Source organism: Myxozyma melibiosi (assembly GCF_037950935.1).
Source record: "Myxozyma melibiosi strain Phaff 52-87 chromosome Unknown BZA70scaffold_1, whole genome shotgun sequence".
NCBI lineage: Eukaryota > Fungi > Ascomycota > Lipomycetes > Lipomycetales > Lipomycetaceae > Myxozyma > Myxozyma melibiosi.
Window position 1 is genome coordinate 1784067 of NW_027042915.1, and position 26102 is coordinate 1810168.

Below are 26102 nucleotides of genomic sequence, written 5' to 3' on the forward strand. Positions count from 1 at the left end.
ATGGATCTGGTATAGAACAGCACCGACCGAGTGTGGCGACGCGTCGGTGACCACTACCGATGACCATGCTGGATCAAAATGGGATCGCGGCGGTGAATATAAAAGCGCCTGTTTGATGTTGTCGAACTCGGCATCGTGCGTGGACTCCCAATTTATTATGCGGCCTTGCGGGATTTGACCGAATGTATCGTATGAATCGACCAAAAGCCTCAGATTGTGCACCTTTTTGGCATAGTTCCTGATCGAAGTTCGATAAATGCTGATTCTGTCCAAATATTTGCGCAGCTCTGTGTATGTTTTTGGGCGAATCATGGCTGCGATTTCACGAGCCCGGTCAGGATCTATCTTGACTCCGCAACCACTAACAAGGTGGCCTAAAAACTTGATTTCATCTTGTATCCATTGACATTTTTTGGGATCGATGCGGAGATTGTTTGCCGATATGATGCTTAGGACTTTTGCTGTGTGTTCTTTGTGTATTGCCACGTCGGCTGAGAAAATGACAATCTCGTTGAAGTATACCAGGATGAAATCGTTCTTGTCGGTCTCGAGTATGTCGTTTAGTACTTTATGCGCCACTTTGGGGAACAATTCGGTGAGAAAGAATGGTAGGACTGTCCATTCGAATTTGCCCTCGCGCGAGACAAAGGCAGTTTTCGGGATATCGTCCTCGTGTAGTTGAAGTTCTAAAGACTCCAGGTTTATGGTGAGAAGAGTGATTGTGTCTGCGTGCAACAGCTTGTTGAAGACGTCGAATATCCGTGGTAGATTGTCGACGCGCGAGGCTGTGCGTTTGCTGAGTTCACGATAGTCGATAATCACCCTGCAACCAAAGAACTCCTCCATCTCTCCAGACGGATTCTCACACGGATGAACAAGCACGGGGGCAGCCCATTCCGAAGTCGACGGTCGGATCCGGTTTTTGTCGAGGTTGGTATCGCAAAACTCCGTCACAATCTCGTCCTGCCATGATTGCAGCGGGATATATTCTGTCTCGTATGGAATGTAATCTTCACTGCCGGTATCTTCTGGTACGCTGAAAAGAGGTGGAAGCACCCGTTTATTTGTCTGTGGTCGGGAAGCATCTTGCGTAGATGGACTCATGGCGAAGGCATATAATATGAAATACTGCCGGCCTCCGGATCCACCGAACTTGCAAATTCCAAAAATGCAATGCCAAAAAAGGGAACAATTTCGTAGTCAATTTTTAGATCAAAACCATCTGTCGTCGTATGAGTCGTAATCAACTATCTTCTAGTTTACAGACTTGCTGAAAATCTATCAATGTGAATTAGCATCAGCTGCTAGTCCAATGTTCTGCCACAGAATTCACATACCCAAAGCAAACGTCCCAAAAACAATACAAATCAAACCCTCTACAATACCACTGATTGCAATCCGTCGAGAGCTTCCCTCAATTCCGGCTGATTGTTCGTCTCGGCTTCTCTGCGCTCTGCCTGTGAAGACGTTCAACTCAGCATCTTCGATCCTAAAAACCCCTCCTTCCCACCTACTTTGAGTCACGTGCATAGCCTCGGGCAATTTAGGATATGGCCCTAAACCGCAGCGTGTCACGTGAGAAACAGAGGTTGGAGTCTCGGCTCCTAGTCTCGGCCCGTAGTCGCAGAGGAGACGGAATATTTGGAGAATACAGTATTTATCAGTAGAAGGCTCATATACATTTTGTAGACTGGATGATCCCTTGGGCAGTTGGCTACGTGGAAAGATACTATGTGAAAAGCAAATTATGATACGGCCTGACAAAACAAAATCCAAAATCTAATTAATTTGATCATCTAATGATTCAGAGACAGAATCCGAAAAATCGTTGAAAGGTGGCGAGAGGCGATAAGAAAGGAAATGAGAAGCTATACACAACCAGATGATGCATAAAGGCTCATATGGCATATAAAGGAACAATGCTCTGATACGGCAGTGAAATCAGAGTAGGTCAAAAAGCTCTCGCCACCTTTGAACATGAAAATAAAAAGCAAACCAAACCAGATAATACCAAGTAGTAGCCAAAAGACTCAAAGAATCTGAGAGACAGTCATTTCAATCCAGGAAGAGGCTGCCGATACGTATTCACTCTACTCAACCTTCTTCTCGACCTTCTCCAGGATTTCTGGAAGCGCGGAGCTCTAGATGTAGAAGGTTAGTATGTTTATTCTTTCAAGGAGTGAAGAAATACGGGATAACGCACATCGAGGCCGTTGAAGATAATGTCGTTGACAGCAGTAAAGAGCGGGTACTCAGCAGCCTTGCCGCGCTTCGTCAAGAAAGCGTTGACTTCCTGCGCGGTGGTGACTCCCTGAGCCTTCTGACCCTTCAGCAGCTCGTTCTCGAGCTCAAAGACAGGCTTCTTAGTCTTGATCATCGCCACGCCGAGCTTATGATTTCGGCCACCAGCGCAGGAGGTAATGACGTCGGCAACACCGCAGGACTCCTCGGTAAAAGTCGATGCCTCGCTCTCGGGGAAGAACTCACGACTGAACTGGGTCATTTCCAGCAGTCCGCGACGGATGATAGCCGCCTTGGCGTTGTCACCCCATCCCATGCCGTCGACAAAGCCCGAGGCCAGGGCGACGATGTTCTTGAGCGCACCGGCGAGCGAGACACCCGCGAGATCGTTGACGACCGAGACGTGGAAGTAGGGTCTGTGGAATAGAGTCTTGATTGTCTTTTGCGTGATTGAGTCGGCCGCGTCGGGAACCTTGTAGGCGATAGTGGTCTCGGAGAATTTCTCCTGGGCGACCTCGGGCGCGAGGTTCGCACCGGAGAGGGCGCCGCAGTAGATGCCGAGCTGCTCGGTGATGTAGCTGGCGATCAGGGTGATGCCGTTGGCGGAGAGCTCGACACCCTTGATGCAGGACACGGCACGCACGGACGGAGGGATTTTGCCTTTGAGCTGGGAGCAGATGCGGGGGAGGAACTGGTGCGGGACGTTGAAGATCAGGATGTCGGACCCGGTGACGCACTCGACGAGATCAGGCACGGCGACGAGGTTGGAGGGAAGACGGATGCCGGGCAGATACTTGACGTTCTCGTGCTGGGTGTTGATAATCTCTGTGAGTTTCTTGTCGCCAATCATCTCCTCGAAGACCCACATGCGGACGTTGAGGTCAAAGGCCTCCGGGTTGCTGGCGGTGTTCTCGGCCACGATTTTGGCAATCGCGCTTCCCCTGCGAGAATGAAGATGTGAGTTAGCTGTTGTAGACTGAGAGAGTCGAGATATGGACCAGTGGGGCTGCACACCAGTTGCCGGAGCCGATGACCGAGACCTTGTACTTTGCGGCAGGAGCCATGGCAGCGGTAGAAGACAGACGAGCGGAAGAAGCTACTTGCGATCCGAGGAGCGAAAGACGTCTGGCAGAAGTGGACGAGAGCATTGTCCGGGCTGGGTTCTGGTGACGAGACGAGCGACGAGACCGAGTTTGGGGACCGGCCTTGCTCTAAACTTAAAGCCGCTCACCCGGTGAAAGGCAGTTTTTACCGGCACGTGACTATGTGCTTTCTATGCTGTTGCTGTGATTTTGTTGTTCTGTTGTAACTAATGTTGTTATTCTGTTGTTGTTTGTTTTGTTTATATTCTAGCTCATGTGAGAAATAATAGAAGAAAGAGAGCGGAAGTGAGGGAATCGCGTACAGATGCATATGCATATGCACACGCTCAGCAGTAAGCAACATTCAGCATCTCAAGTCTACATACAACTACTCACTTACAATAAGATCAATAAGATAAGAAATCAATTACCCGATACTCAGACAAACTTGCAAACCGATAAACTAAACAAGGCCGCTCCATCCGAGCAGTCTGCAACAGGTATATATAAATACGTATGAGCTCTACCCAGCAGGATCCTACAACCCACATCTACTGCCTAGTCGAGCCATAACACCATATTTAGTATAATAATCATTTATAACCTTGATCATAGCAAAGAAGCAGCAAGAGAAAAAAAATACAAAAACAGGTAGTCCTACAAACGTCTATCCAGCCTTCAAGACCCAGCAGCGGTGAGAAAAACAGAGGCATTATAAACACAATAAAAAAAGATCATCGCGCTGAGCTTTGTTTTTTTTCGCTTTTCTCCTTCTTTTTTGGTGGGGGGTCCACTTATTGATATAGAGCTGCTCATGCAGCACGAGAAGCAGCGGCGTTTAAGATCTCAACGAGAACTTCTTTTTCGTGTTCTTCTCCTCCGGCATCGCGTGCCGCTCGAGCTCGGCCTGGGCAAGCTTAGACTCAAGCTCGCGGCGCTCTTTCTCGAGCTGCTGCTTCATCTCGCGATGACGCGCAAAGAGCTCGTCTTCCGAGCGTTTCAGCTTCTGCTCCTTCTCGGCCACCTTTTGCTGGAAAACCATCTTCATCTCAGCCTCCATCTTCTGTAGTCGCGCGTTCTGTAGCGCGCGCTCTTCTTCCATCTTCGAAGACGGGCTGATCTCCTTGAACACCGACTGGTCTTGCGAAACACCCATCGCAATAAGCTTCTGAGCGCGGTAGTTCTCGTACAAAACCTCGTCGGTGTACTCCTTGAGCTCCTCCATGAAGTTTTGAACGAGCATAGCACGTAGCTTGACGAAATCACAATGATCCTCATTATCGACCTCGACAATGCCCCATGGGTATTTGCGTCCGCGCACTATACGGCCGTCAGGCGTCGTGATCTCTGAGCTCGCGCCAACAATCGCAAAGGGTATTTTTGACATGATCGACGTCTTTTCCTCCATCGATTTGTCAGAGTCAAGTTCGTAGCGAGGAGTCTCAAAGATATTGATCTTGTGGTGTTCCAAGTCCGCGCGTATCTATAAAAAAGAGTTAGCATGAGTTGAATAAGTAAGAATTGATAAGTTGCAACATACTCTAGCTTTGAAAGCAGTGATCTCCTCGTCAGACATGATGTCTGACTTTGCAATGACAGGGATCAGGTTGACTCTGTGATGCAGCTTCTTCATGACTTCAACATCAAGAGCCTTGAGCGAGTGGCCAGTAGGAGCAATAAAGTAGATGCAAGCATGGATCCGCGAGTCAGTGACCTTGGAGCGATTGTAGGTGTTTTCGCCTTCGAGGAAGGAGTCAAAGCGCTGCTCGACGTTGCTCACGATAGGGCGCCAGGCGTCGTCGTTGTTGATGAGATCACCGAACCCCGGGGTGTCGACCACAGTCAGACGCAGCTTTACGCCTTTCTCTTCAATTTCGGAGGAGATGGATTGAATGGACACGGTCTTGGGTGCTGACGCGGAGGAGTAGGGGGCTGCGCGTGGAGGCGCGAGGGGCATGTTGAACAGGGTCGAGACTAGGGTGGACTTTCCGAGACCAGACTCGCCTAGGATATGTTAGCATTAACTGAAGAGAGAACGACACGAAGAAAAAGAGAAAGAAGCAGCATACCAACAACCATAACATTAAAGTCAAAGCCCTTGCGGACCGAGCGACGGTGGTGCTGGGCAGGCAGGTTCGAGAACCCGACGAGGGATGTGATCTTGCGGCGGATGATGGAGGTGCCGTTGCCGTTTGCCTGGACATCAGCGACAGACTTTGAAGAAGGAGTAGCGGAGAGGAGGGTGGCGGGCGAGGTCGAGGACGAGTTGGAGACGGAGGACTGCATTGGGTAGGAGGCCGGGAGCGCGTCAGGAGGGGTCGGGGGCGCGGCGGCTGAGGAAGGGGAGGAGGAGGAGGGGGTTGGCGAAGGAGGATCCATGGGAGTAGTAGTCAAATACTAAGATGTAAGAGCAAACAGGGAACAGGAGAAGAAGAGCAAAGTGGTGATGGCGGAGCAGAGGAGGAGGAGCAAAGGAGCTGCGCAGAGACGCGACGATGTTTTGCTGTTTGCAGTCGGGCGGCCGCTGCTCAGACGCGCGCCAGGGAAACCCGAACCCTGCGAGAAAAGGGGCTCAGCCCAGCCACACACACAGCCTCGGCACCAGCCACTTCTCCTGCTGCTTTCGGCAGACTGTAAACATTTCCTACTTCTATTCTTGCTTCTTCGTCCTTTCTATTCACACAGCACCTATTTTAGCTCGTCACGCATCCGCTCAAGACGCTCCCAATCGGCTCCGTCCGCCCACATCCGCCGGCCCTTGCCCATCACCGACCGCACGCTGCTCCGCGCCCGGTACCTCCAGTCCTTGCACACAACCTGACCCTCGCCCATCCGCCCCGGCAGCTCGCCCAGGTTCGTGTATCCGTCAACAACCGTCTCGCACGCGTCCACCGCCTGCCGCCACTTGCTCTCGTCCGTTTCATCCGCCTCAAACACCGTGAGCGCAAGCCGCAGCATCTTCTCGTACGCGTCCAGCGCGGCCCACGGCTTCTTCCGCCAGATCTCAACCTTGGCCACTAATCCCCACAGATCAGGCGTGCTCGTAGCCAGCTTCGGCACCGTCTCTGTAAACAGCTTAATCGCCTGCAGCTCAAACGCCGTCAACCGTCTGTCTTCGTGGCCCATCTCGTGGTTTCGGTCGCCAAAGGCGTCAGACACCAGAACCTGTGCGAGCACCCGTAGCACCGGGACATCGAGCGCGTTCTCGCCTTCCTTCTTCGCCCGCAACTCTGCGACCTTGACCACGCCCCGCAGGCACGCCTGCCAGTTCTCGAGCCGCGCAGAGACAATGACCAGATTACTCCACAACCGCCAGTCGTCCGGGTTCAGTCTGCACGCCTCCTGCAGCGCAGTCATCGCCTCCTTCTCGCGCGCGTTATCCTTGCTCTCGTCGTCGTTCCCGCTCTTTCGCTGCTGCTCGCCCATTTGCAAGAACGCGGTCGCCAGATTTCCCCACGCCTTTGCATCATCTTTATCCATAGACACACACCGCGTAAACCCCTCCGCCGCAATCTCAAACTCCTCAGTCTCGAGCCCCGCGCAGCCGTACAAAAACCACGCGTCTCTGTTAAGCGGGTTTTTGCTCAATGCGTCCCGTAAATGTACAATACTCTCGCTAGCCTGGCCGTTCTTGAAACAGTACTCGCCCAGAGACCGCTTAGCGGCCGCGTACTTGCCGACCTCCCACGCTTTCAGCCAGTACTCGGGCTTGGCAGTTACGTCTCCGAGACACGACCACGCACGAGCTGTATCGGAATGGTCGCCACTGGCAATGTAGTCTTCCAGAATCTTGATCGCCTCTGCCTTTGACTCGTTTCCTGCGGCCGTGCACAGCGCACTCTCGATCGGTAGCTTCAGGCGCGCGTAAATCTCTTGCGCGGACCGCACCATTCCAAGCGAGAGGTACTTCTCCGCCAACTGCAGGTCCATAGACCAACGAGGCATCAAAGGCAGGAAGTGAATGAACCGCAGTCGCTCATGCGCTGGTGCCGACGACGCGCTGGTTTCTGTCTGACCCGAGGCACTCGGTCCGCGCGCAAACGACGTCGCGGTCGACGCAACACCAAGTTCGTCTACCAAGCTCGCAAGCTGCAGCGTGCCGCGCTCGACTGTCTTTGCAGAGTGCGACTCGAGAACACTTCGCTCCCACAGCGCGCGCGAGTAGAGCGTCCAGTTGACCGATCCGGCTGGGCCCGAGGCCGAGATCACGCGGGAAATGTAGGCCTGGAGTTGTTCAGTCACGACCGGATCTTGCGAGGGCGACGACACGCGCATTTTGTGCTCGGTGAGAAGTAGAATGCAGCTGTCAATGTCGGCAAGTGGCGAGGGAGCATTGGGATCTTCTCCCGCTAACTCGTCGCCAAGCTCCTCTGCAGTCGCCGCGTTGACTCCATCAGAGGACTCTTCTTCTGAGCTCATAAACCGAGGCGTCTCAAGCAGCAAATCAGAGTTCAAAGGCAGCGAAACCGGCATCGCCGCAGCCTCCTTGGTGTCCTCTTCGATCCCAGCCTTGGCTTTATCAATCACCCCCTGCTGCGCACCAGCAGCTGTCTTTCTGCTTCGCGCAAGAACAACTAACCCCGTGATCTGTCTGGTCTGGAACTTTGTCCTCAAAGCCTTCACACCCGTAACCTTGACCTGCAAACCCGACATCTTTTTGGCGTTCTCGAGCGCCTTTGTCGCGCGAGAGTCGTAGGAGTAGAATATGTCTGCGCGCGCGAGCTCCATTGAGTATTCGGCGGCTTCAAGCTGGAGTTTCTCGGTAGCGTCGTCGGTGTTGTTGGAAGTAGGTGAAGAGCCAGCCACAGGCGCGCTCGAGGTCAGGTTTGAGTAGATTTCGTCGTGGAGTGAGCCGGCGGGAGCGGTGAGAAGAGACTGGTGGACCATCAACGCGCGCGCCAGCCATCGCTTGTCGAACCTCTGGTCTCTATCAGTGTCCTCCCCTTCGTCACCTTCTATCTTCTCATGGTCTGTAGTCAAGAGTCGAAAGCATTGCAGGGCGAGAATCAAAAGATACGGCTGCTCGGTGTGCCGATACGCAACCTCCGAGTCGACCGTGAGCTCGTTGATGCAGGCCTCGTGTTTGTCCGAATCGTACCCCAGCACCTCCTCAATCGCCGCCAGCTTCGACTCCTCTACTCGAGGTCCGGTGAAGTTCTGCTGGAGGAAGTAGTCGAGCGCGCAGAGACCGATCGCTCGGAGATGTTTGCGCTGGCTTGACTTTAATGATTCCTTCAACGCGTCCGAGTACGAGCTGGAGGGGGAATCAGTGAATACAAAGGACGATGCCCGCAGTAGATTCTCGAGGTCCTCCATTGTGCTGTGTATCTCTGCTTCTATCCTCTCTTTTGCTGATTTATATGCTAAAAGACACGAACGAACTCTTCTAAAGTCAGCCGGTCTGATTGCAATTTTCAAAGTTTAAGCAAAGAAATAAAAGAATAAAAATAAAAAAATAAAATAACTCCTGCGGCTCAGTGACTAAGCAAATAAGCTTCCGGAAGGAAATCGCGATCTTTATTTTTGCTTCCCTGTCACCGTTGCAGCGACGATGACGATGGCCCGTCCGTCGCGGGCTGATCTCTGGAGTGCAGATCAGCGGTGGTTCTTGTTTATTGTTTATTGTTTATCTGTATTCAGAGCAACAAGAGGATAATAAAAGATATATAGAATGGTAATGTAAGTAATAATAAAATACAGGTTCTTGCTCACGACAATCAACTCAAGATAGATCTCTCATGAAGACAAGCAAAAAGAAAAAATAGTAAAATCACGTGAAAGTACTCCTATCTAGACGACGACATTTGCATCACGCGATCAATCGAATAGATAACAAGTAAATTGAAGAAGAGGAAGAAAAAAAGAGGAAAGAAGGGGTGGAAGGGCTCGGCACACTCGTCGTGTGACTAAATGATCTCGCCCACCGTCGGATCCAGACAGACCATAAAAGGCACCGCCATCTCAATGATTGTCTGCTTACTGGGTCTTCGACACAGGGGGAACGGCAGAGCCGCCCTTGAGAGTAGCCTTGGCCTTCTCCCAGCCGTTCTTGACGCCAGCGGGAACAGAGGGGTGGGCGATCAAGCTGTCGGCTCTGACTTCCCAGTTCTTGACGGCCTGGCGGGTGAAGGCAGACTGCTCGAAGCGGAGACGGATGAAGGCACCGTAGATGATGAGCGAGATCCAAGATCCCTTGCGGAAGAGGATGGCGTTGAAGAACAAGCGGACGAGCAGGACGAGCTCGAGGTTTCCGACGAGGGCGGTGAACTTGTCGTTGTAGTTGTCAACAAACGACTGGATCTGGGCAGCAGGGCCAGTAGTGGTCGGCTGGCCGAGGGTAGGGAGAAGGTTGGTGCGGGTGTAGGTCAGCACGTGGAAGAAGGAGTAGATGGCAAAGGGAGGGAGGGTGATGAGCAGAGGCTTCGAGATAAGCCAGAGCAACGCGATGAAGAGGTACTGGACGTTATCGTCACGGATGATTGTGGTGGCGGTCGGCGTGCTGGCACGGTACGATCGGTAGAGCACGATGCCGTATGTGGCAATCACTGAAAAGTAGGTCTCACGGTACCAGAACCGGGCCCATGAGGTGCCGGGCGCGAAGCGGATGGCGGAGAGGACGTAGAAGAGGACGCCGACGAGGACGAAGACGTGGCCGGTGAACCAGGCGAATTGCAGGGTCTGAGTTGGTCAGTAAGATGCAATTAGAATAGACGATAGATAGTAGAAATAGAAACGAGGTTGAATACCTTCGCAAGCTTGATCAAGCGGGTGGAAACAGATTCCGCGGGAGGGGCGGCGGTCGAGCCAGTGGCAGGAGGAGCATCAGCGGGAGGGGCCATGTCGATCTTAGTCTGTGATAGACGGGTGTTAGTCGAGCTTACCACCAGAAGAAGAGGCAGCTATTTAAGCTGAACGATAGTCCGCGACAGAGCAGAACAGTTGCGTAAACCGATGCTGACTTGTCGGGATGCAATTCCACGGCACGTAAGCCGTGACGAGGCCCCGTAGAAGATCGAGGTCATATGGAGTCCGGCAGTCGCCAACATCATCAGAGCAATAAACAGAGAATCAGAGTAAAAAGAACAAACAAAACAAACACACCTATTACTTCTGAATGATGAATGAAAAGTCACGAAATACTGCAAAAAGAACCGCAGAAGAAGTCGAGATGAGAGAAGAAGAGAAAGAAGTTGGCAGTGACGGGCGGCAGATTCATCAGATTTGGCCCGCGCCGCGTGTCGGTTCAAGTCTCACGTTGCTGTGCGCTTTACGCAGTTTTGCCCACCGCCAGTCAAATTACGTCATTCTCCAGCTCTCCTCCTCCTCCTCCTCCTCTTCGCCATTGGTTTACTCTCTATCGCAATGGTCGTCGTCCACTGGATTGATCTCAAGAATACTTGGACAGAGCCAGCAGATCCCTCCTTCCTCCACTCCCTCTCCTGCATCCCCCCTTCCGAACGCGTCGCCGTCTCCAAATTCCATTTCCGTCGCGACGCGTCCACTCACCTCGCGTCCCTCATCCTCCAGCATTCGACCATCGCCCGTCTCGCAAACATCCCCTACCCAAAAACCCACATCCGTCGCTCCGAACATGGCCGGCCATATCCTTCTATTATCAATCCACCATTTGACTACAACGTCTCCCACCACGGCTCCTGCGTCGCAATCGGCGTCCGCGACTCCCCTCCTCTCCGCATCGGCATCGACCTAGTCGACCTCTCCTCCGCCGGCCCCGCCGACGTCAACGACTTCCGCGACGTCTTTGCCCCCCAAGAATGCTCTGCCATCTCCCGCTCTCACTCCCCCCGCGTTCTCTTCTCATACTGGGCCCTCAAGGAAGCATACACAAAAGCCCTCGGTCTCGGCCTCGTGACCGAAAACCTGCAATCCATCGTCTTCTCCAACGTCCCGCCCATCGACTTTTCCTCCAATCCCTACTCCGCCGCCATAACCTGCTCCGTCGATAACATCCCGCTCAATTGGCGCTTTGAACTCTTTGCTCTCTCCGAGAGCCTGTTACTCGCTGTCGCTACCCCTGCTGATAATCTCGAGTTTGACAAACCCACGTCTGTCTCCCGGATCACCCTATCTGACCTCCTTCAACTTGCTCAACCTTTCCCACACGACCACTGATCTACCTCTCATCTTCAAAATTGGTATTTACTTATCTCATTTTCAAAATTTTGGCATTACTTGTACTTTTAGGCGTCCATGCATCTTTTATTCAACTATAATATCTCATCACCGCACCAATCCTATATATACCACATCCTATTTCGTTCAACTCAATCAACAAATATGCCTCTGAACAAAATAACTTCAAAATAAACTAAAATAAACAAGAAAGAACGTATACAACTCAACGTTTCTTTTCCCCTTCTAATACTCTGCTTTTCTCTTTCCCTTCATCCACACCGTGCCTATCCGCTTAAACAAAGCCTGCACCGTCGGTCGCACCTCCGGTCCCGGCTCACGGCCCAAGAGATCGACTCCGAGCGGGTAAAACACTTCGGCATGTCGCGCAAAGTCCTCGTCCGTGAATTCCATGTATCCGTCCAGCACTTCCACCACAACCGGTCTCCAGGCCGCAATATTGCGCTGTTCAGTCTCTTCGTCAAGCAGCGTGTAGCCCTTCACAATATCAACACAAAGCCTAAATTCCTCTCGTTAGCTCATCACTTCTTTCCTCTTCCTCTTCAACAAAATCATAAACTCACGGGATAAGTGCCGCCTCAATGCCTGTCTTGTTCTCCACCCTGTCCTGATTAGGATCATGATACATCCGCAGCAAAATATGGATATAAGTCGACGCTGCATCTGACTCCTGCCGCAGCAAATTAGGAGGCTGTTTCATGAATCCCTCGCGCCACAGCTTCATCCGCAACTCCCGGTTCTCGTTGAACTTGCGCGCAAACCGGAAGCTCCGTTTCAATACCCTCATCAGCTCCAACAACTCCTCCGACGGAATGTTATTGTACACGTCATCGTTCTCCGAAAACAGCTCCGCGACCGTGTTGATAATCAACAGCTGCAGCACACACTTTACTATAATCTTGTTAAACTCCTTCCTTTTCTCCGGCGACACCACCATCGGCTCCCGCCGCGTGTTGTCCGTCAACAAACTGTGCCGTCTCTGGTGTCCGTTCGTCTCATTCGACGTCGGCACCGGAGAAGAAGGCGCGCTGCTTTCAAACGCAAGTCGCTCGTTCTGTCGATCAAACTCCTCCGCGGCCTCCATCGCAAACGCGAGTCCGTTGATCTTCAACCCATTCTTCTTCTCATGCTCAGAGTCGTCTTCCGAAGGCGGCGTCACTGGTGCCTCGAATCCTTCACTCGTAAACAGCTGGTACGCAGTCGTGGTCTCAAACAGCTTCACAAACGCTCCCACAATCTTCGACCAGTGCTCCTTCTTCAGCTTCGTCACGTTCTTCGTGATCAACGTCTGCAAGCACGAACTTCCGATTCGCGCAAGCGTGTCGTTCTCCTGGCAGATACACGTCACCAGCAAATCCAAAAACATATCCAGCATTCGCTCCAGTTGATCAAAGTAATGCGTCAACAGCGAAATCAGGTTCCTCAACGCCTGGATCATCGTCGTCGACAGCCACACAGACATATCCTCGTGGTTGTTGAACCGCGACATATCCGATCGACTCTTCAACACAATGAATATAGGGAACAGCAGCTGTCGGCACACAAGATCCCAGAAATCAGGCGCAAAGTTGCCGCCGTACTCAACCAGCGCGTCAAAGAAGTAGTTCAGTGCCCGAGATCGCACCTCCAAGTCCTCTCCAGTCATGATAATGTTGTGGAACGCAAACAGGATCGGAAACCAGAACTTCACAGACGGATCTTCGATCGAGGCCTTGGTCGCGTGCGACAGCGTCGACGTACCTTCCTGCACCGATCTCTGGTACGCGAGCATCTTTGGAATAGAGCTTCGCAAAAGCTCAATAGCGTGCAGACTAATCTTCTGGAACCGGTAATTCTTCGCCAGCTCAGTCAAAGTCACAGCCAGATCCGCAAAACTGCCCTGCGCCATCACCAAATCAAAGTCTTGCTCGTGAATCGCCTTGATGTTCTCAAACGAAAACTGCACAACGGGCTCATACTCCTCCTTGGCTGCAAACGTAAACACGCCAAACATCGTCGACCAACCCGATCGGATCTTGTCCGCCCGCGAGAGAACCATCTGCTGCAGGCATCGCAGCACCATATCCTTCGCAGCCGGTGAGTTGTTGTACGACATCACATGCTCAAACGGGCGCAAAAAGTCCTTCTGAAACTTGAAATGTGGCAATTCCTCGAGTTCCAAGAATCGCATCGACAGCTGTCTCAACGAATCGAGAGCAAAGAAAACGACGGTTGAGTTGGGATGACAACCGATCTGGTTGAACTGCTCGCCCATGATCGCCCACAGATTCGACCATTCGAATCGAATACGGTCCATGTTGTAGTAACTGACATCAACCATCTTTTGCAGCGAAAACATACGAGGGTGCGCGCTGTTTCCCGAAGACGCAATCTCCTCGCGCGAGACTTCAGTGAGCGCCCGAACGAAATATACAATCGCCTCACCGGAGAGTCGCGAACTCTGCGTGAAAATCTTGTCCATCGCAACAACAATCTCGCGGCCGTTTGCTTCTTCAGCAACACTGGCTGAAAATTGAGTCAAATTGGATGACTGCCGACGGTTATTTGACAGAGCAACAGAGTTCTTTGAGCGCTGACTCTCAAAAGATTCTCTCCTACAATCTTTGTTAGTAAGTTAAAACCACAATCAGAAAGCAAGGGCGACATACGGTGTTCGTTTCGCTAGCGACAGATCCGGTACAACACCTTCCGAGATACCAGATCCAATCAACTGAAATCTCTCCAGCTGACTGACACATGTCAACACGTCCTTCCAGGACTCTTTCAGCAGATCACCATCGCTCAAGGCGACTTCCAAAAGTACTCTAATGCCCTCGACATTCTTCGGTCTCATCTCGCTGAGATTCTGGAGGTTTGTGTACTTTGCAAGCGCAGTCAGGAAAGATATCCGAGCAAGCTCGATGTCGAACAGGCATGCGATCTTAATCGCAAGACCCATGCCTTCAAGACAGGACTTGATGACCTCGGGCTCTTCGGATTCTTGCATGGTCGCAGACAAGCAAGCAAGGAGAGACATCCACACGACTTCAAACATCGGGCCAATGTGCTCGAATCTCGAAGCGTGGTAGAAAATCACCGGCGGGGCGGCGCCCGTGTCTTTGCGCTGGGATCGCACGAGGTTCTTGAAGAGTTGCTAAAGCGAATCGAAAATTGTTAGCAGCGCGCTATATATATAGCAGCTTGACTTGTACATACCTCAGTCTTGCTGGCCATCTCCTTGGAAGCTGTGATATAGGCCTCTCTCTGTAAATCTCTACCGACAGTCAACAAAACCTGTCCCAGGTTTGCCGCAATAGAATTGTTAGGCGCAGCAGTCGGCACTTGACCAGACATCAGAGCTGCGTCATGCTCCGACTTCAAGATAATCTCGTTCGTCTGAATCTCGTCGTAGATCTCCGACAGAAAGGCTTCCGGAAGATCCTCGTTGTTGTTGATTCCCCTGTTATTCTTGAAGAAATCGGTCTTTGCCATACGCTGCTTCACCTGAGGCGAATGCTGATCAGTGTTGAGCATAATGACGGAATAAGCCAGGACGTATGCAGTGTCGGCGTTGGCAAAGATCTGTGGGTTTCCAGAGATGTAGCGTTCAGCAAACTTCAGCATGAAGCGATCAATCTTCTGAGACTCTCCCGGCAGGCGGAAGGCTTGCAGGAAGGTACGCAGAGCCTCGACAAACTTCATGTCAGTGAAGTCCATGAGGTCGACAAACGCGTGCATGATTGCAACATTCTCGGGATCACCTTCGCCGAGGTATTCACCGACCATAGCCTTATCTAGGCCTTCAGTGTGCAGTAAAAAGTACGCGATATCTTTAGGCTCGTGGGACGGGATGAACTTGTTGTCAATCAGCATCTTGATTCCCCGCTTAGGCTTGAAGTTGAACTGCTTAATTGCCTCCAGCAAAGCTGTCTTGCGATGCTTCAGTGACTCAAACTGCGAGGGATCGTCGATCGGGGTTGTGCTTCCGTTGGTCGAGCTACCGTTGACACCGTTGCTGGACGGGAGTGCAAGCGTTGAGCTGGATGGTGTGGCCGCACCATTGGCTGACGACAGCCCTGAGCGTCCATCTTCGTCCGCAATCGACTCGGAATCATCGTCGTCGTCACCGCGCGCTTTCGACTTCTCTTGGTCAATGCCAGTAGTGGCCCATGACACCAGCGATCGCAGCATAGTCACGAGACACTCGAGCGCCTCACGCTTGAGAATATACTCGAGCGGGACTTGCGAGAGCAACTCGGCCTGTGCAGTAGTCTGGATCGTCTGAACGGCGCTGGAGGAGAACGAAGGGGGAATGGCAACGCCGCCAGGACCAGTCGACGAGCCGAACGCAGACGTAGGAGCCGTCTTCTGTAGGTCGTTGTACTGCTGCTGCTGGAACGGCGTCAGGGAAACTGGAACAATGGAAATGCGCGCAAGGTAGTCGACTAAGCGCTCGTATATGTTATCGAGAGCGGTGTTGTCGCAGTCGTAGTTCAGGTAGATCTCGACGAGCGCACGCGGGTCGCCTGCAATCTTTGCAAGACCGCGGAGGAGATACTGCTTCTGATGAGCGGTTGAGGTCTTCATCTCGAGAATCGGCAGATAGATCTCAGTCATAAACACCTCGATCTCCTTCTTCATCTGGCTTCGCAGGTTCAGCAAGATCATCCAGAAAATATCACATGAGACCTCAAAGATCGCGGGGACTGGGTTAGCCGCGTTGCGAGAAAGACAGAGGCAGAGATACTGCTTGATGGCGTGGATGAACAAAGTCTCCTCGGACGACGCGCTCGAGCGAATGATCACGTCAGGAGACTGGAACACAACCATGTGCTGGCTGAGGATCGTGCTGACCAAGTGAAGCGAGAGAAGCTTCGACCGCATAGCATGCGATCTCATATCGGGCTTGTTTTCCGCAGTGTCAACAGCCTTGATCGAGAGCTTGCAGAGGGCGCGGAACACCAAGAATGCATCGCGGACGTAAAGCTCGTTCTCGTGCTGGGGGAAGTTGGCTGCGGTCTCGACAGCGCGCTCCTGGTCGAACGATTGGCGGTTCTCGAACGATTCCAGGGTGATCTTTGGCTGAGCTGCTTTTTCGCCGTCATCTGCGCTCTTCTCGTCGATCGCATCGCTGTTGTCTTTTTCAGCAGTCACGGTCGCGTCGTCGCCGATCTCGTCGACTTCCTCCTGGTTAAGTTTCTCTTCCAGATTGACGTCAACTGGAGGACCTTGGGGTATTTCGACGGCGACGTCGTCACCCGCCAGGACTGATTTGTGCTCTTTCACGCGAGACTTGACGCGATCGAAAATGACGTTGACCATCTGAGTCAAGGTCGCTTGGGCGACAGCCTGGTTGGCGTTCGATCGGGAGAGGATGAAGATGTTGTAAGTCTGTCGGATAGCCTTTAGGAGAGCCGCGCCGTGGACGACGAGTTTCTCGTTCAAGACCGCGGCCATGAGCGCTTTAATGATCTGTAGCTCAACTCGCTCGTCTGTGTTGTCGCCGGTGAAGCAGTCGCAGACGACCTCGACTGCCTGGTCGATGAGCTTACCGGTACGCGGGGCCGGCACAGGGGCGATTGCGTCGTCGACGTCAGCGGGGGCGGGTTCTGTCATGGGGACGTCAGAGAGATAAGAAAATGAAAAGAGCTTGGCCCATGTGTCGAGAGCGATAACTCTGATGTCGTTATTGTTGGCAGCCGACGCGAGTCGAAGAGGCTCAAAAATGACCGACGGGTGAGGAGTAGCAGGGGCTAGACGGGTGAGTTGGTCTGCGGATCAGTTAGCGAGATGATCTGATGAGGGATAGAATAGGCTTTTGAGAGCAGGGCAGTCTTACCAATGCCATTCTGGAGACCGATCTGAAGGGGTCCCTTGCGTTTGCCGTCACGCGTGTTGAGGATCGATTCGAAGGCTTTGGCGACGAAGCGCATTGAGGACGCGGGTATGCCGTGTGATGTTGTCGCGGTCGCGGTCGAGGCAATGCTGGCAGAGGAAGGCGAGACCGGGGCAATTGGCTGCGCGGCCGACGAGTCGGGTGCGGGCTGTTCGTCGGACGCGGGTTGGGACTGCTCTTCTGATGCAGGAGGAAGGGCTGCATTGTCTGACGCGGCCGCCTCAGGTGCTGGCTCGGCGGCGGCATCTGCGACGGCATCGTCTGCAGAAGGAGTTGTCTCTGAGACGCCGGCTTCGGTATCTGGCTCAATTGGAACGGTATCCGAGGGCTCCTGTTCGGGCTGTGGTTGCTGAGCGAGATCGGGGGTCTCGTCCTGGAGCTGTTCCGGCGACGGCTCTTGCGAGTCCGTCGAAGCCATTGCGGAGAGATTTGATGGAGAGGGTGTGGATAGTGATTACAAGAAGGATAAGAGTAGATATGAAGATAGAATAAAGGAAAGTGGAGGAAAAAAAGGAGAATCCTGGTGAAGAGGACAGGACGGAGAACGAGGAGCGAGCTGGTTTCGAGGCGGCGGCTTTTCTGAGCTCAGCGACGCAGCAGCCGGCAGCCATCCCACCAGCCACAGTACCAGCCACATGCACAGCCGCAGCTCTCTTTTTTATTTTCTTTCCTTTCTTTGCACGATCTCGAGATATCTGCTTCTGATATTCCTCGTATTATCCTATCTGCTGCGTTCAAGATGTCCGCTCTTTTGTTTGACGATCTATTTACAATCACCTCTCTCGACGACAAGCGCTACGACCGCGTCTCGCGTGTGACTGCGACATCAAACAGCTCCGCAGACATCCACCTCACTCTTGATCTCAACACCGAGCTCTTCCCCGTCTCCGGCGGCGAGATTCTCTCGATCGCGCTCGCAAAGACGCTCTCGCTTGACGGTGACTCGGCGCAGGTTACTTCTGCTTCTGGATGGAGAGAGTCGAAGCCTGGTGAGCGGGGGCTGGCGGATGACTACGACTATGTCATGTACGGCACCGTATACAAGTTCGAGGAGGGCAAGAACGAAAACATGTATGATTTCCTATTGATGATCTAGTTTGATTTTTGATCTTTTTCTAATTCACTCGTTCTATCTAGTGCCGTTTACGTTTCCTTCGGTGGTCTGCTGCTCTGTCTGGAGGGCTCATACAAAAAGCTTGCATCTCTCAAGCAGGAAAACATCTACATCCTCATCCGACGATAAGCCATAGCAATAAGCCTTTTGACTGCTGCTCTTTACCGCCACTTTTCCGCGTTTTTGTTTGTTTAATCTTGTTTGCTTCAGGTGTCTTTCTGGTATCAGTGAGCTTCTATACACAATCTCATCTAGATCTCAGCGGTTCGGTCCTTGTACTTTTATCTATCCTCTTTTGTTTTCTGCTCTGGGACAAAAAGTTTGCTGTATTATATAATTCTCTCATAGTTTTCTGTTAATTTCAACTTTTAGGATCTCATAAAAATATCTACATCTCTATTCATGAATCTGCCAACTTAATTACAATATCCAAAAAACAGCTTTTTTGAGTGATGCGTCATTCCATAACTAATAACAAGAACCACCATACGCCCTCCGAAGAAATCAAAATTCCAGAATCATACAAAATGCCATGTCAAAAGTGAAACCTAACGAGCTGCCACTCTCAAGTCCAGAAAACAATGCTACTCGTTCTCATACATGTCCCCGCAAATTCCTCTCTCCAAAACCTGGAGAGACCGTTCGTAATACACCGGCGAATGATGAAAAATACCCCTTCCAAACACCGGCTCTCCAAATCGTTTCTCGACATCAAGTACAACCCGGCCGACGACCCTCGTTGCCTTCCTCGTACGTCCGTCGTGTGTTTCAAAAACTGTGCTCGTCGTCAAGTGGTAGACCTCTCCCGGCGGCACAAGCTTCTCGTGCTGCATCTCCTTCCGCAGCTTGCATAGCTCCTCCCACAAATACTCGTCATCCTGAACATCAAAAAATGCACCTGATCGTGACGCAAGCTTAGCAAACACTCGCTTCTTCAGCTCCTCCACAACTCGGTGGTCGGCCTTGAACGCATGCGCCACGCTCTGAAAGTCTCGCAGAACACCAAGTGACAGGCAAGGTACCACGTCGTTCCCGTAAATCACAGACGTAACCAGACCGCGTGTTAACCGTCGAAGATCGGCTGAGATAGTCGCCGTCGGGCCAAACGCAAAACTGTGGATCTTACGACCTGGTGGTAACATCGACGACGCTGCAGTCGCCCATATCCCGCCTGGGCCTGGCTCTGCTAACAAAATACACAATAGAGCCGCAACACCTCCTCCCTGTGATTCCTCGTTAGCTCTTGCTCTCTAATACTGTAATGAAAAGTAATGGAAACATGCCAATGAATGACCGCAAAGCACGAGACCATACTCTGGTCCCAATTCTTCAAGGGCAACCTTAATCGTCATCAACACCCGACTAGAGCTTTGCGTCAGCTGCAGCGCACTCTTCAGCATTCCCGTGTGCGCTTTGTAAGTCTTTCCACGCCATTCAAAGTCCTCGTACTCGCACGTCAAGTCCGTCAACACGTCCTCAAGTCCCAGCGTTCCTCTGATCGTGAGCACGACTGTCTTGTTTTGGTGGTCGACAGCTACAAAGTGAACGAGCGGAATACCGCCAGACTCATCAACTGCCTTGTCCGAATAACTCGATAGTAGAATGTGCTCAAGTCCAATTCCTGTGTGGCTGGCAAACGCGTGATGCTCTGCATGGTGCGAGTCCGTTGACGGGAAAATCCGATCCGCGACGCCAAGTCCGAGAAGACGTAGGAACGCCTGGCCGTACGATGCAGACGCAAACCGCATATATTTCGCCAGATTGTGACAGATGTGTGCGGGCGGGAATGGCTGGATCTGCGGCTCGTCGGTCGCGTCGAGAACAAGAGATGTCTGAGACTGGGTTGTTTTCACTGTATAGACTGAGTTCGTAGACGGTCTCCGTCGTTCCGAGTTGGTGCGGTAGAGCGAAGGCGAAGAACTTCCGCTGTGACTGTTGCTAATGCCTCCCTGCGAAGTTTCGAGCTGCAGCTTGCTTGAATGCTGTTTTCGCGGAGTCGACGCTGCAGAGAGCGCAGAAGGCACTGAGTTGTGTCGCGAGATTTTTCCGTACGATGATCCGTCAGTGGAGGTGCGCTTGCTATCCTCGTAGTTCATGATTGATTTCGAGACTCTTCGCGAGACCGAAGCTGGCGAATCCGGGGCAATGGTCGCGTCCTCATCGAATGGAGTCGGGGTCTCATATCCAGACATGGCATCTTTCTCCCTCCAAGCAGCAGCAGTGGTAGTCGACATGGGAGACGACAGCAGGTCTGACGACCGACGTCGCTTTTGCTGGTAGCTGTCGAGATCAAGCGCTGGGGGTTCCTCCGGATCCTCGATTACGGCCAAGACTGAGAAATCAGCCTGGACTTCCTCGCCAGATGGGGATTGGGAGATAGTTGGGAGCGCACTATATGTTCTGCTGCTGGTGTTACTGCTGCTCTCGATGGCCCGTTTGTTGTCGTTTCGTGTCTCGATTTCTTCGCCCGAGCCGCGCTTTTTGTTCATACGTTTGCTAACGCTCTGGAACATGACTTTATATCGAGGACGTTCACCGTCACGGGGATCTTGTGTCGTTTCTTCCTCCATGACGATTGCGTTGTCGGGAATCGTCAATTTCGACTCGTTCGGCGAGCCACCGATAACTTCGATGGTCGTGGTCTTTGTAGTGACTTCTTCGGTGCTCACGATGACCTCGGCTTCGGGCGAGATATGCTGGATGACAGACAGCTCGTCGTAAAGATCGACCTGTGGATTCTTAACTTCCAAAGTTCTCGTCTCGCCGGTGTCGAGCACGACAACGTCCCATAAGACGCGCATTTCAATCTGCTGGATCGATCTGCGCCAGCCTCGAGCTTGCAGGATAGAGAAACAGGTCAGGCCGGAGACGAGTCCGTAGAGGCCGGCGCCGTCGCCAAGCTCGCGTCGGATGAGAGAGATGATGGAGGCTATGGCGCGGGAGGACTCGGTTGAGCCAAAGATGGAATCTAGCATATGGACCGAGTCTTGCGTGAGGTTTGAGACGGTCGAGACGGCCGAGGACATGAAGTGGAAGGAAGCCGAGGTGAAGAGCTGAGCGAGGGTTGATGTTTTGGCGATAGTCGCCATCTGCAGAATACAAAATCTGTATGTTAGCCATTATACATGTTGAAACAATTATTGAATCCGAGTAAAAAATACGTACACCCACGCCGGTGGCGGAACCGCTCTCCGGGACATCTTCCTCGGCCTTGAAGACGAGTGATTCGACAGCGCGACGGGTGACTTCGATACCGGTGATGGTGCCGATGCGAGCAGAGTCGAGGACGGCCTCGACGACATGAGTTCCGAGGCGGAGAGAGATGGTCGAGGAGCGCGAGACGGCCGAGACGAGACGCGCAAAGCGGGAGGGCAAGAGCGTTGGCGGTAGAGGCTCGTCCTCTCTGCCCATGATCTCGACGAGGGCGGATGAGGTCAGTATGACAGTGATGTAAGGATCCGTAGACCGACGAGAATAAGAGAAAAAGAGAAAAAGAGAAGCTCTTGAGAAGAGCAGACAGAGGAAGAAGAAGAAGAAGAAGAAGAGAAGTGGTTCTTTGTTCGGAGTTGATGCAGATGGATTGTTGGGGAGACGCCGCACGTTCGGTGATCAGTCAGACGCGGGTTCTGTGATGCCGAAGACGCGCTTCTCGAAGGCTGCCGAATGCGGGGAAGAGGCACAGCCGCAGCAGCGCGTCATCCGGCGTCGGCGGTGAGTTGTTGTTTATGTGAGTAATAGTTGGATTTATTAGAGCAGAAGAGCAGCATGAACAGACAAAGACCAAAAAGCATCACAAAAAACAACACGGAATCGACATAGGTGTGATAACTATTAACATAAAGCAATACGGAGAGGGATAATAGAGTAATAAGAACAACAAGCACAATTACCGACCACAGACGCAACCAACACCGACTAAGCACATAGTAACATAAGAGAGGAAATAAAAGAGAAGAATAGATAAAAATATGAAGAGCCGAATACGGTGAGATGGCGCAGGCGGGCCGCTGCACTTGCAAACAGATGTCGGGATGATATGATGGCGAGGAAGGACAACGAGCAGAGGACGAGGACCGGAGGAGGACGCGCGCGGTGATTAGATACAATGAGCCGACAAAACTGAAAATTAACGCCCGATGGATAAACGCAACATCGTCGAAGAAAACAAACGCAGAGATAGTATATAATGACGAGGAGAGGGAGGTGATGGGAGGAACCGGGGATGTATCAATGTAATGGAAGGACGTAGAGTGCACGAGTGCGTGCGCACGCACGAGGCCAAGCGGCGGAGCAGCTCACACCTTGCTCGCCACAGTCTGCTCCTGCTGCAGCTTGAGGGCGTTGCGTCTGTAGAGGATAAGAAGAAGTAATGTCAGTAATCAAATCAATAATATCAAAGCAGTAGTCGAATGGATGCAACATACTCGTGCAGCTGCTGCTTGCAGTCCTGGAGACCGGTGCACTTGTGGTCCTCTAACAGTCGGTGCTTGGCGCAGAAGTGGCCGTCACAGAACGAGCAGTCGCCGACGATCCGCAAAGGCGTCGACGAGCAGGTCTTGAACGAGCAGCGCTTCTTCGATTGGCCATTGCTGCGGAGTCGGAGCACGAGGTTGACGGTCGCGCCGTCGTCTACGGCGCAATCGGAGAGCGAGGCCTCGTCCTTGAGGACGGTGCCGGAGAAGACTAGGCGCTGCATCGAGACCGGGAAGTGGTGCGTCTCCTGGAGGGTCTGCTTGATGGTCGCGATGGAGTCGGATTCGCTGGCGTCGAGGGTGAGGACTAAGAGAGGAGGGGTGTTAGAGAGGGCTATCGGGGGCAAACAAGCTATCACGGAGCATCACAGCACGCACTCTTTCCGTCAACGGTCTTAACAAGGACGCGCATGGTGAGTCGGGTGGGGGAAGGCAGATAGAGACGAGGAAGAGCTGTGAGATGCGATCGACTGCAACGGCAGAGAAGAGGTGCTTGTCGTGAACAAGCAGAGGGTCGGGTGGTGGTGAGGATGGCAGCGGAAGTGGGCCGGGAGCGGTGGTTATAAGCCAGCCAGCCGTCTATCGCCACCGCAGCCCTGACCCAAATCTGGCTGCTGACGCACGTCGCTCTTTGTCACGGGACTCAGAGTCACCTGACCGCGGGCGGCTCGGACTTTGGCGAAACTCGCCCGAGCCGCAGCCCCCTGAGCTCGCTGCTCTGCTCCGCGGTGCTCTTTTCGAGGGATGTGCCATGGCTCCCTCGTCTTTCTCCTACCCGACGCCCTCGTCTGCGGCCTCCGCACGTCTGAGGGGCCTCAGAGAGCGATGGCTGAAGCTCTACGACCTGGTCGTCGAAATGCGTCGTCGCTTTCCCGCGCCAGTCGACTCCATGGGCTGCCATGTGCTCCCAGACTACGTCAAGCAGTCCCAGTCAATAGCAGTAGGTTCTACTTGGGTTTATAGAGTGATTGTATGAGAATATTTGCTGACACAATGCTTGTTTGTTGCTGTAGTCTCAGAACCTACAAATCCTCATCTCTCTCCTTCTCTCCTCACAGACAAAAGACCAGCACACCTTCGCCGCTGTTCAAGCCCTGCGCGACCACCTCCATCCTGACGAGATAACTCCTGCCCGAATATGCTCACTAGACGACAAAGTTCTGGATACCCTGATCCATGGGGTTGGCTTCCATGCCAAAAAGACAGTCTACATGAAGAAAATAGCGGAAATGCTGCTCCCCGGTCGCGGACTAAACGAACGTATTCCTACAGACCTCAACACTCTTGTCAAAACCTTCCCCGGAATCGGACCCAAAATGGGTATTCTCTATCTCCAAAATGCGCAGCCGTATCCAGGTGATGCCTCTGAAGATAACGAGGATTCTAAAAGCGACAAGAAAGAGAGCGAACAAGACTTTGGGCTCGCAGTTGACACTCACGTTCTCCGTCTATCCCAGCAATTCGGCCTCGTCTTTCCTCCTTCCTCATTCCGCAATACGTCTAAAGAAGTCACGCCAGAAATAGCACGCGTGCAAATCGAGGAGATCGTGCCAAAAGAGCACTGGAAGGAAGCTAATCCATTACTAGTGGGCTTCGGCCAGACTATCTGCGGTGCACGCTCGAAATTGTGTGGCAATTGTATTATTGCCGAAACCGGGCTTTGCAAAGCTGTCGACCGGCGCATGCTCACTTCTTCAGTTACTACAAAGAAGAGGAAACTCGAGACCGGCACTACCTCAAAGTATTTTGAAGCTACCACAGACGAAAACTCGATTAAAGTCGAAAAGATAGTAGAGGTCAAAGTCAAACGGGAGAAAACAATTAAACAGGAAGTGCCTTTCACTGACATTGAGGAACTTGTAGGCGGTAGGACACTACGGTCTGGGAGATCAAGGTAGGCATGAAATAAACATCATCCTCAATTATCATTACACATGTACCACTAGCAAATAATATACAAACTCCACCCATTACTCGCAACAGCTTACCACTTTGGAAGCACCTTGATCACAATCATAGCAATCAGTACCGCAAAAAACATCACCCCCACACTAACGATATAAAACTTCCATCCAATAGCACTCAGCTCGCGATACTGCGACAATCGTCCTCCCGTCCGCCGCATGTTATCCACATTCCGATCCAATGCATGCATCGCATTCATCACCACGTCCTTGTCCTTCTCCAACTTCTCTCCCAGTGCCATCGCGTTGCGTTTTAGAATCGACGTCTGCTGGATCAGAGACTCGGTTAGAGCGTCTTGCTGTTCGCGATGGTACTGCAGTCGGTCCTCGAGAGTGGTCTGCTTGGATGAAGGTAAGCTTGAAAATTGCTGCCACTTCTCAGAATCAGTCGTGGGTGCACTCAGCATCGAGTCTTGCTCGGGATCGGGGGTTGCGTCGAGAGGATCGCTTTGTTCCTCTGAAGGTTGCTTCTTTGCGGCCCGAATCTTTGTCTTTTTGAGAATTTCGAGGTTCTTTGTAACTTTCTGTGCTCTGTGTGAAATGTCCTACAATTACAATCAGCATGACCGTACACTTCAATGAATAGATAAATCAAGCAATACCTCGTCCACCGTCTGCAGTTTCTAATATCAGTCGTCAGCACGCCAGTTCCAACAACAAATCCTCAACAACCATTCACAATCACTTACATCCTGCACATTTCTTATCCGCTTGCGTTCCGCAAATATGATAGCTTTCGACTTGAGATACGGGTCAGACGTATCGCTCGTCATCGCGCCGCTGTCGATTTGCGTGAGCAGCTTTCTCGCGTACTCCAAGTTCTACCAACATACACTTATCAGCAAATTCCTATCAAAAACAAAAATCAATCAGAATGCATACCGTATTTAACATATTTCGTCGAATAGTATCTCTAAACAGCCCAAAAGCCTGCTTCTCAACCTCGGAATCACCGAGTCCACCATCTTCCAGCTCAATCGCAACTTGCTCAGCAGACGCCGTCGATGAGCTTGTCTCTAGCTGCTCAACCGTTTCTGTTATTTTCTCAACAATCGTCGTCAAGTCTTGCAGTGTCATCTTTCGCGCGCTTGATATTCTTGTTTCGAAATCAGAATCAGTTACTGCTCAGACTCGAGTGTTGCTTCAACCTCAATAAACCTTGAAGGCGGCGCTGCGGCTGGGAAAACTAATTGCATCTTT

The 26102-nt window shown here is 52.1% G+C and overlaps 11 protein-coding genes across 11 annotated transcripts; 3 read left to right on the forward strand and 8 right to left on the reverse strand.

Moving 5' to 3' along the window:
- Positions 1-1633: 1633 nt before the first annotated feature.
- On the reverse strand, positions 1634-3418 carry BZA70DRAFT_244140 (sn-glycerol 3-phosphate dehydrogenase NAD+). Its single transcript, XM_064910603.1, has 3 exons — positions 3256-3418; positions 2204-3182; positions 1634-2141 (listed from the first exon to the last, which is right to left on the reverse strand). The coding sequence occupies exons 1-3, from the start codon at positions 3387-3389 to the stop codon at positions 2091-2093; spliced, it is 1164 nt and encodes a 387-aa protein (XP_064770785.1). The 5' UTR covers positions 3390-3418; the 3' UTR covers positions 1634-2090.
- Positions 3419-3924: 506 nt separating this feature from the next.
- On the reverse strand, positions 3925-5819 carry BZA70DRAFT_24027 (cell division control protein 3/GTP binding protein). The gene is made up of 3 exons (XM_064910497.1): positions 5393-5819; positions 4864-5327; positions 3925-4806 (listed from the first exon to the last, which is right to left on the reverse strand). Exons 1-3 carry the CDS (start codon positions 5700-5702, stop codon positions 4162-4164), a joined length of 1419 nt encoding a protein of 472 aa, XP_064770786.1. The 5' UTR covers positions 5703-5819; the 3' UTR covers positions 3925-4161.
- Positions 5803-8639, reverse strand: BZA70DRAFT_253613 (uncharacterized protein; the record flags this gene model as incomplete). Its single annotated transcript, XM_064910739.1, has 2 exons — positions 5803-7808; positions 7851-8639. The coding sequence occupies 2 exons, from the start codon at positions 8637-8639 to the stop codon at positions 6012-6014; spliced, it is 2586 nt and encodes an 861-aa protein (XP_064770787.1). The 3' UTR covers positions 5803-6011.
- Positions 8640-8898: 259 nt separating this feature from the next.
- Positions 8899-10562, reverse strand: BZA70DRAFT_272139 (uncharacterized protein). Its single transcript, XM_064911598.1, has 3 exons — positions 10425-10562; positions 10070-10174; positions 8899-10001 (listed from the first exon to the last, which is right to left on the reverse strand). Exons 2-3 carry the CDS (start codon positions 10160-10162, stop codon positions 9300-9302), a joined length of 795 nt encoding a protein of 264 aa, XP_064770788.1. The 5' UTR covers positions 10163-10174; positions 10425-10562; the 3' UTR covers positions 8899-9299.
- Positions 10563-10685: 123 nt separating this feature from the next.
- BZA70DRAFT_265100 (uncharacterized protein) lies at positions 10686-11456 on the forward strand (the record flags this gene model as incomplete). Its single annotated transcript, XM_064910943.1, has 1 exon — positions 10686-11456. The coding sequence occupies one exon, from the start codon at positions 10686-10688 to the stop codon at positions 11454-11456; it is 771 nt and encodes a 256-aa protein (XP_064770789.1).
- Positions 11457-11702: 246 nt separating this feature from the next.
- Positions 11703-17770, reverse strand: BZA70DRAFT_265101 (uncharacterized protein; the record flags this gene model as incomplete). Its single annotated transcript, XM_064910944.1, has 5 exons — positions 11703-11976; positions 12041-14071; positions 14126-14610; positions 14673-17227; positions 17296-17770. The coding sequence occupies 5 exons, from the start codon at positions 17768-17770 to the stop codon at positions 11703-11705; spliced, it is 5820 nt and encodes a 1939-aa protein (XP_064770790.1).
- Positions 17771-17946: 176 nt separating this feature from the next.
- Positions 17947-18860, forward strand: BZA70DRAFT_293077 (RNA polymerase subunit ABC14.5). Its single transcript, XM_064914401.1, has 2 exons — positions 17947-18423; positions 18490-18860. The coding sequence occupies exons 1-2, from the start codon at positions 18092-18094 to the stop codon at positions 18593-18595; spliced, it is 438 nt and encodes a 145-aa protein (XP_064770791.1). The 5' UTR covers positions 17947-18091; the 3' UTR covers positions 18596-18860.
- BZA70DRAFT_272146 (uncharacterized protein) lies at positions 18861-22012 on the reverse strand. The gene is made up of 2 exons (XM_064911599.1): positions 19750-22012; positions 18861-19689 (listed from the first exon to the last, which is right to left on the reverse strand). Exons 1-2 carry the CDS (start codon positions 21553-21555, stop codon positions 19051-19053), a joined length of 2445 nt encoding a protein of 814 aa, XP_064770792.1. The 5' UTR covers positions 21556-22012; the 3' UTR covers positions 18861-19050.
- A 749-nt stretch (positions 22013-22761) lies between these two features.
- Positions 22762-23350, reverse strand: BZA70DRAFT_235492 (ubiquitin-related domain-containing protein; the record flags this gene model as incomplete). Its single annotated transcript, XM_064910340.1, has 3 exons — positions 22762-22813; positions 22891-23245; positions 23317-23350. 3 exons carry the CDS (start codon positions 23348-23350, stop codon positions 22762-22764), a joined length of 441 nt encoding a protein of 146 aa, XP_064770793.1.
- A 253-nt stretch (positions 23351-23603) lies between these two features.
- Positions 23604-24842, forward strand: BZA70DRAFT_272150 (DNA glycosylase). The gene is made up of 2 exons (XM_064911600.1): positions 23604-23878; positions 23952-24842. The coding sequence occupies exons 1-2, from the start codon at positions 23690-23692 to the stop codon at positions 24834-24836; spliced, it is 1074 nt and encodes a 357-aa protein (XP_064770794.1). The 5' UTR covers positions 23604-23689; the 3' UTR covers positions 24837-24842.
- BZA70DRAFT_272151 (uncharacterized protein) lies at positions 24843-26093 on the reverse strand. The gene is made up of 4 exons (XM_064911601.1): positions 25785-26093; positions 25592-25723; positions 25505-25525; positions 24843-25447 (listed from the first exon to the last, which is right to left on the reverse strand). Exons 1-4 carry the CDS (start codon positions 25977-25979, stop codon positions 24923-24925), a joined length of 873 nt encoding a protein of 290 aa, XP_064770795.1. The 5' UTR covers positions 25980-26093; the 3' UTR covers positions 24843-24922.
- Positions 26094-26102: the final 9 nt, after the last annotated feature.

What these genes read in the sequence shown, in the direction of transcription:
- BZA70DRAFT_244140 (XM_064910603.1), bottom strand. Translation starts at nt 3,389, where the DNA reads ATGCTCTCGTCCACTTCTGCCAGACGTCTTTCGCTCCTCGGATCGCAA. An exon ending in GTCATCGGCTCCGGCAACTG is followed by an intron (nt 3,183 to 3,255) that starts GTGTGCAGCCCC and finishes TCATTCTCGCAG; the next exon opens with GGGAAGCGCGATTGCCAAAA. An exon ending in TTATCTTCAACGGCCTCGAT is followed by an intron (nt 2,142 to 2,203) that starts GTGCGTTATCCC and finishes TTCTACATCTAG; the next exon opens with AGCTCCGCGCTTCCAGAAAT.
- BZA70DRAFT_24027 (XM_064910497.1), bottom strand. Translation starts at nt 5,702, where the DNA reads ATGGATCCTCCTTCGCCAACCCCCTCCTCCTCCTCCCCTTCCTCAGCC. An exon ending in CTTTAATGTTATGGTTGTTG is followed by an intron (nt 5,328 to 5,392) that starts GTATGCTGCTTC and finishes AACATATCCTAG; the next exon opens with GCGAGTCTGGTCTCGGAAAG. An exon ending in TCACTGCTTTCAAAGCTAGA is followed by an intron (nt 4,807 to 4,863) that starts GTATGTTGCAAC and finishes TCTTTTTTATAG; the next exon opens with ATACGCGCGGACTTGGAACA.
- BZA70DRAFT_272139 (XM_064911598.1), bottom strand. Translation starts at nt 10,162, where the DNA reads ATGGCCCCTCCCGCTGATGCTCCTCCTGCCACTGGCTCGACCGCCGCC. An exon ending in GCTTGATCAAGCTTGCGAAG is followed by an intron (nt 10,002 to 10,069) that starts GTATTCAACCTC and finishes TGACCAACTCAG; the next exon opens with ACCCTGCAATTCGCCTGGTT.
- BZA70DRAFT_293077 (XM_064914401.1), top strand. Translation starts at nt 18,092, where the DNA reads ATGTCCGCTCTTTTGTTTGACGATCTATTTACAATCACCTCTCTCGAC. An exon ending in GAGGGCAAGAACGAAAACAT is followed by an intron (nt 18,424 to 18,489) that starts GTATGATTTCCT and finishes CGTTCTATCTAG; the next exon opens with TGCCGTTTACGTTTCCTTCG.
- BZA70DRAFT_272146 (XM_064911599.1), bottom strand. Translation starts at nt 21,555, where the DNA reads ATGGCGACTATCGCCAAAACATCAACCCTCGCTCAGCTCTTCACCTCG. An exon ending in TGCTTTGCGGTCATTCATTG is followed by an intron (nt 19,690 to 19,749) that starts GCATGTTTCCAT and finishes GAGGAATCACAG; the next exon opens with GGAGGAGGTGTTGCGGCTCT.
- BZA70DRAFT_272150 (XM_064911600.1), top strand. Translation starts at nt 23,690, where the DNA reads ATGGCTCCCTCGTCTTTCTCCTACCCGACGCCCTCGTCTGCGGCCTCC. An exon ending in AGCAGTCCCAGTCAATAGCA is followed by an intron (nt 23,879 to 23,951) that starts GTAGGTTCTACT and finishes TTGTTGCTGTAG; the next exon opens with TCTCAGAACCTACAAATCCT.
- BZA70DRAFT_272151 (XM_064911601.1), bottom strand. Translation starts at nt 25,979, where the DNA reads ATGACACTGCAAGACTTGACGACGATTGTTGAGAAAATAACAGAAACG. An exon ending in GACGAAATATGTTAAATACG is followed by an intron (nt 25,724 to 25,784) that starts GTATGCATTCTG and finishes GTATGTTGGTAG; the next exon opens with AACTTGGAGTACGCGAGAAA. An exon ending in AACTGCAGACGGTGGACGAG is followed by an intron (nt 25,448 to 25,504) that starts GTATTGCTTGAT and finishes TTGTAATTGTAG; the next exon opens with GACATTTCACACAGAGCACA.